Raw genomic sequence first — 7,449 nt, 5'->3', positions numbered from 1 at the left:
GAAATTCCATTTGACCCAGCAATCCCATTACTGGGTATATATCCAAAGGATTATAAATCGTTCTACTATAAGGACACATACACATGAATGTTCACTGCAGCACTGTTTACAATAGCAAAGACCCGGAACCAACCCAAATGCCCATCGATGATAGAATGGACAGGGAAAATGTGGCACATATACACCATGGAATATTATGCAGCCATCAAAAATGATAAGTTCATGTCCTTTGTAGGGACATGGATGAACCTGGAAGCATCATTCTCAGCAAACTAACACAAGAACAGAAAATCAAACACCGCATGTTCTCACTCATAGGCGGGTGTTGAACAATGAGAACACATGGACGCAGGGAGGGGAGCATCACACACTGGGGTCTGTTGGGGGGAAATAGGGGAGGGACAGCAGGGGGTGGAGAGCTGGGGAAAGATAGCATGGGGAGAAATGCCAGATATAGGTGATAGGGAGGAAGGCAGTAAATCACCTTGCCATGTGTGTACCTATGCAACAATCTTGCATGTTCTTCACATGTACCCCAAAACCTAAAATGCAATAAAAAAAAAAAGGAATAAACATGAAGTGAAGGCATGAAAATAAAAAAATTAAAATAAAATAAAAATGTAAGTTGTTAGCCAATTGGGTTTAACTTAGACTGTGAGGTCCAGCTCCAACCAATGGAGATAAGACACAGCAGTAAGGACCCAATGCAGTAAGGAATTAAAATTCCTGCCTTTCCTTTGTTCATTGTGCTCTTGTAGCAGGATTGCTGATGGGTAGCACCCTTTCTGCATAAAATAAAATTGCCTTGCTGAGAGATCCTTTGTCTCAGTGCTGATTTTTCTTTGCGCCACCAAGCATCTGTTTCCAACATTCACAATACTTCTTATAAGTTAGATTTACAGCAGTCTAAGGCCACAAAACATTACCTTTTCCATCTGCATTTCACAATTTCATTAATAACTAAAAAAGAGAGTTCAAGATAACATGCCATTGGATCAATCATAAAACCTTTGTTAGAAACTTCTTAATATCTGGCTGGATGTGGTGGCTCACACCTGTAATCCCAGCACTTTGGGAGGGTGAGGTGGGTGGATCACCTGAGGTCAATAGTTCGAGACCAGACTGGCCAACATGGTGAAACCCTGTCTCTACTAAAATTACAAAAACACCTGGTGTGGTGGTGTGCACTTGCTGTCCCAGCTACTCAGGAGCCTGATGCAGGAGAATCGCTTGAACCCAGGAGGCAGAAGTTGTAGCACTGGGCCGACATCATGCCGCTGCACTCCAGCTTGGGAAACAGAGCAAGACTCTGTCTCAAAAAAAAAAAAAAAAGAAAAAGAAAAGAAATTCCTTACTACCTCAGCTCCCCCAAAAAGGTGCATAAAATATGGCCTGAATATATATTTGCAGACAGAATGGTCTATGGATTACATTAGATACTCAAAGGGACACATGGCCCAATAAGTTTAATAGTCACTGATCCTCAACGTAAAAAATTATTCACACTTAAAAGAAATCAGTAGTCTCTAACACCTAATACATTGCCCTCAATCAAGTCAAAGACCATACAATTCATTCCTTCAACAAACACATACATAAATGTGCTTTGTGAAGTGTAAACTAAAGCTCAGATAACTGGCTATTTGCTAGTTCCCTATTATCAGCCCCAAAATCCAATGATCCCCCAATGCCTGCTGAATAAATCTCATGCATGAGCTTGTGTTCCAGGCAGAGCAACCAGAACCAGAGACAAGGAAGAACAGACAATTGGGCCCTATATTTAGGGGAGACATCTCTCAGCTTGCCTGGAGCCTTTCAGTTTCGAAATTGTCCCAGTTTGTACAATACATGATATTGTCCCCCTATTAATAAACCACATTGAAGAACTGATTCGTTATCCTGAGGGTAACGGGATAAAGTGTTTTAAACAGACGAGGGGTAACAACATCAGATTTAAATTTTAGAAAGATCACTGAGGCTGCAATGAAAGTGATGGATTGGAGAAAAGCAATTCAAGAGGCGGCGACCAGCTGGGAAACCGTGGCCATCACTTAGCTACAGAAAACAGGGTGTCCTGGATTGGAGCGGTACCAGCAAAGGAGAGTAGGCCTATCGTCTTAGTGACAGATGAATACAATCAGTGTTGGGGTGCGTGGGGAGGCTTAAAAATGACTCCCAGGAGTCCGGCTTGGGCAACTGGTGGGTTGCTGGCGCTCTTCACTTAAATGGAAGACCTACGAGAAGGTTTGACGGGAGTTTTAAGTGAGTCCAGCAGTCTACAGTGGAGACGTTTGGGGCCTTTCATTCAAGAAATCACGCTTGCCAGGCGCTGTGTTAAGTCCTGGGAATGCATGGTCCCTGTCTGTTCTCATGAGATTATCGGGGGTGGGAGAAAGATGTGTAGATCAAGCATGCCAGTTAATACAACAAAGAGGTAGATAAGCAGACACTGAAAATTTTTACATAAAATGAAGAATCGTAATTAAAGAAAATGAAAACTAAAAGGAAAAAAATTTAATACAGCAAAGAAGTAGAGGAAGTTTGGGGCGCATATTACAGGGAGGCCTGGCCTCGTGTTGGTCTGGGACCACTTCCCTGAGGAAACGCCATCCAAGATGAGCCCCTTGCGACCACCCCCGACCTAATCAACCGGACGGCGCCCTCGGCGCCCCTCTGCCCGCCCCCTCCCCTTACTGGGCCGCACCGCTGCAGACCTGCTTGCCGTCCCGCCGGTGCTTCACAAGTGTCACCTCTCCGTAGCTTCCCTTGCCCACGACCCGCAGGTAGCAGTAGGAAGCCAGAGGCATGTTCCCAGCGGGGGCCCAGAGTCGGGATGCAGGAGCAACGGCGGGTAGGGCAGCGGGAGGCAGCAGAAGGCTCGGTTCATGCCCGAGAGGCGGCAGGAGGGGCAGCTGTTGAGGCAGCCGCGCCTGGGCAGGAGCGCGGTGGCGGGGCCCACGAAGACGCCGCTACCATAGCGATAGCGGCCGGTAGCAGTCCTGCGCATGCTCCTGCGTCCCTGAAGGCCAGCCATAGAGCGGACGCCAGGAGCGGCCAGAGCGGTTCCACCGCCCCGGGAGGACCCGCCATAGAGCCGAGGCTCCAGGAAGCCAGAGCGACTCCGCCAGGTCCCGCGCACTTTCTGTGCGTGTCTTCCGCTGTCCGGGTGCCCGCCGCAGCAGAGTCGGGGAAGCTTCCTCTTTTTGTGTATTCGTTTGTCCTAAGCCCGTTAAAGTATTTTTCGTTCATTCTACAAATATTTGTTGACCGCCTATGTGCCAGGGCTGACAAAGTCGCTGCCCTCCTCGAGTTAATGTTTTAGTCTTTGGGTGACAGACTCTTTTTTTTTTAAGAGACGGCGTTTCACTATGTTGGCCAGGATGGTCTCGAACTCCTGACCTCGTGATCCTCCCGCCTCGGCCTCCCAAGGTGCTGAGATTTCAGGCGTGAGCCACCGCTCCCGGTTGGGTGACAGACTCTCTACCAGTAACATTTGCTGTGTCTGCTTTATCACGTGTCGTCTCTGCATCCAGCAGTCCATCCTCTTTTTTGATACAAAGTAAATGGGAGATAGCAGTACCTTTCATACATAAAAACTTTCGCCTGCTAATTGAGAGCTACAGAGAACCCTCAGCATTTAACGACTGCCCGAACCACTGCACTAAGAGACTTGACTAAACTCTAGCATGGCTTCATGCTCGGCTAACAGCCTAAGACCTGATCTCTAGGAGACCTAGGCCCCTTTAAACTGCCTGCGAGAGAAAGCTCAGGGGTGCCAAAAGAATTCACCATTTGTTTCAGCCAATACCTCCCTTTCCTAGAGCGCTTACTTTTTTTTTTTTTTTTTTTTTTGAGGCAGGATCTTACCCTGTCACCCAGGTTGGAGTGCAGTGGTGCAATGGTGCTCACTGCTGTCTAGACCTCCTGAGCTCAAGCCATCCTCCCAACTACAGGCACACCCCTCCATGCCTGGCTAGGTCTATCTTATTTTTTCAGAGTCAGGTCTCACTATGTTGCCCAGACTGGTCTTAAACTCCTGGGCTCAAGCAATCCACCCACATTGGCCTCCCAAAATGCTGATATTTCAGGCGTGGCCATCGTGCCTGGCCTCCTTCCTTTTTATGGCCAAATAGTATTCCATTATATGTATATACTACAATTAGTTTATCCATTCATGCAGTCATGGACACATATAGCTTCCGCCTTTTGGCTATTATGAATAATTCTGCTATGAACATGGGAGTATAAATATCTGTTTGAGTTCCTGCTCTCTTTTTAATTCATTTGGGTATACACTCAGAAGTGAAATTGCTGGATCATATCGTAATTCCAGTTTAATGTATTGGGAAACCACCATACCATTTTTCACAGCAAGCTGAACCATTTGACATTCCCATTAGCAATCCACAAGAGTTCAAATTTCTCCTCATCCTTAATCTACATCTTGATAGGAGTTTTGGGTGTATGAATTTGTCTAAATTATCTAATGGTACATTTAATATTTGCACATTTTACTCAAAGAAAATTTCATCTTCACTAGAAAACAAAACAAAAAGGACCGTAAGTAAGGATTGAACTCGTTAATGATATTATTAAAGATAAACAAAGCCAAGCATTAAAGTGGTGAAAATCGATTTTATTCAGTAACTACTGACAGTAGGGGAAAGAGCTGAACTCCATTCGATTTGTGCAGTGGTGATTGGGTGTTCCAAAGGAAGAATAAGGAGTAGGAGGGGGAGTGAGCAAGGGCTCACTTAGAGTCTGGGAAATGAGAAGTTAAAAGGATTGGTTAGCATACATGTCATTAGGCCAACTTGTCTGCTAGCTGGCAGTCAGGGAAGTTAGGATTCTATCTTCCCACATAAACTGGGAGACATGAGCCCTACCTTTCTAATGATTACATTTCAGAGGAATGGATTTCAGGTCATTGAGAAAGACATTCCTAGGTTGTAGAAAATACATAGGTATATATCTCAGAGGGACCGAGGAAGGATTTATAATTGTAAAATTGTAAGCTTTTTTTTTTTTGAGATGGAGTTTCACTCTTGTTGCCTAGGCTAGAATACAATGGCATGATCTCAGCTCACTGCAACCTCTGCCTCCCCGGTTCAAGCAATTCTCCTGCCTCAGCCTCCCGAGTAGCTGGGATTACAGGCACACACCACCACGGCTAGCTAATTTTGTATTTTTAGTAAAGATGGGGGATTCCTCCCTGTTGGTCAGGCTGGTCTCTAACTCCTGATCTCAGGTGATCCTCCTGCTTCAGCCTCCCAAAGTGCTGGGATTACAGGCGTGAGCCACTGCCCCTGGCCAGTTGTAAGCTTTTTAAAGTACAAGCTACATCATGGATGACCCTTGAATATATTATGCTAAACAAAATAAGGCAGTCACAAGAGGACGAAAGTATGATTTCACTTATGTAAGGTACCTGTAGTAGTCAAAATCGTAGATTCAGAAAGTAGAATGATGGCTGCCAGTGGCTGGGGAGGGAGTTGGAGGTTGGCATTTAATGGGTGCAGAGTTTTAATTGGGGACAATGAAAAAGTCCTGGAGATGCATAGTGGTGATGGCTGCACAACATGAATGTACTTACGCCACTGAACTGTATTCTTAAAAATGGTTAACTAAAATGTTTTACATGCTGTGTACTATGCCACAAAAAACTGTGGCACACTGCTCTTGTAATCCCAGCTACTCAGGAGGCTGAGGCATGAGAATCGTGTGAACCCGGGAAGTGGAGATTGCATTGAGCCGAGATCGTGCCACTACACGCCAGCCTGGGCGACAGAGTGAGACTCCTTTTTAATAAATAAATAAATAAATAAATAAATCCTTCTACAGACATTTAGCAAGGGTCTACTAGCCTGGCCCTGGAGGACAACTGTGAGCAAGACAGACAAGGGCCTGCCCCTGTGGGGCTTACCGTCGAAGGGGGAGATGGCCATTAGTCAACAAAGCATAGTAACAAGTTACTCTTGCCAATGGAGGTCAGTACTGTGCAGAAAAGCCGCCAGGCCCAGCCTGGCCAACCAAGGGAGGTTGCCCCAGGAAAGCACCACATCAGTGGAAGTTTAAAGAAAAACTTTTTTAGGCAGAGGAGCAACATATGTTAAGACCCAACGGACTCATTTTGGGCCTTTACCTACACACCTCAGTGTAAACTCCCGAGGACTGGGCCAAGCCTGTCTGCTTCAACACCCTAAGCCAGCAGGTGTAAATGAAGGAACTGGGGGTTGCTGAATGAATGAGTGGAAAAGCACCTGCTTACCTGGATCTAGAAGTCTCTGCAGTTGAAGCTGAGAGACTCAGAGAGGCCATGGGCTAGGTGACATAGAGGGGTCAGCAGGGGTCATACCACTCAGGACAGGGTGTGTGAGACAGGGAAAGGCCTGCAGTAGACTATCCTTTCTAAATGGCGACTCTGGCTGCTGCCTGGAGCAGAGAAGGAGGGGATCAGCCATCTAAGTGAGGGGCGAGGGCGGCTTGAACTAGATGCTGACTGGGAATAGGGAGAGAGGTGAATGGATTGGAGGGATATGCAGAGGGTAGAAGATGGGGTAGGTGATCACGGAGAGTGAGGAACCCAGGATGCCACCCAGCCTTCTGGCTTAGATGGCTGGATGGATGGTGGTGGCCTTCACTGGAGTGGACAACGGGGAAGACCTGGCTTACTAGCGAAGTGTGGGGAGGAGAAGACAAAGGTCAGGAGTTCAGTTTGGACATACCAGATGGGCACTCAAGCAGACAGTTGGCTGTGTGCGGGTGGAGCTCAGAGCAGGTCTGGGTCCACGTGCTGTCCCGCCAGCACCAGCAGCACAGCTGCCCTCCCATTCTCCATCCTCAGCAACCATACCTGCTTTCTGTCCACCCTGACCCCTACCTCCCACATGCATAGGGTGGGCCAGTTTCTTCTCTTCCTCTGTACCATGAGGATAATATTAATAATATCTGTTTCTTGGGGGGAGTTGTGAGCAGTAAATAAATTCAGACACAAACGATGCTGAGAAGCATGATAGTCACCGGTCATAGTTAACTCTCCCCATCTCCTATCCACCCTCCCCCTGTGCAAACATGCTTCTAGCACCTCACATGGACCGGGCCTGCTGCTAGCCACCTCTCAACAGCCCAGCCTTGAACTCATCACACCCTTGCTCAAAAGATCTTTAGTATCTCACACCCAAAAGGCTAATCACTTTCAGACCCCTGTGCCAGCTGGTCCCAAACCCTTTCCCAGCCACCTTCACCCTTCATCAATTCCTGCTCCCATCACCCAGACACCTCCACCTTCCCCAAGCACACACCCCACTTGCCCATCTGCTTTTCTCTCCTCCCTTCACACTTTCCCCTTGCCAAGCACTGCTCTTCTTTCCAGGCACCTCCTCCAGGAAACTTCTCCTAATCCCTGAGGGAGATGAGCTCTGCCCCTCCAAATTTCTACCTCTCCAGCTT

The 7,449-nt window shown here is 47.1% G+C and overlaps 1 protein-coding gene across 6 annotated transcripts in view; it reads right to left on the bottom strand.

The window, feature by feature from the left end:
• NEK4 (NIMA related kinase 4) overlaps positions 1–3,013 on the bottom strand; it is a 50,466-nt gene extending 47,453 nt beyond the window's left edge. For all 6 annotated transcript variants that reach the window (XM_017538387.2, XM_017538453.2, XM_017538593.2 and 3 more), the window contains exon 1: positions 2,715–3,013. In XM_017538387.2, the coding sequence (XP_017393876.1) occupies positions 2,715–2,807 (93 nt within the window). In that variant the 5' untranslated portion in view covers positions 2,808–3,013. The remainder of the gene's footprint in view (positions 1–2,714) is intronic.
• Positions 3,014–7,449: the final 4,436 nt, after the last annotated feature.

The sequence above is a fragment of the Cebus imitator genome, unplaced genomic scaffold (assembly GCF_001604975.1).
Source record: "Cebus imitator isolate Cc_AM_T3 unplaced genomic scaffold, Cebus_imitator-1.0 Scaffold0, whole genome shotgun sequence".
In the NCBI taxonomy this organism is placed as follows: domain Eukaryota; kingdom Metazoa; phylum Chordata; class Mammalia; order Primates; family Cebidae; genus Cebus; species Cebus imitator.
Note: the sequence above shows the minus strand (reverse complement) of the source record. Positions and strands in the feature narration are given on the sequence as shown.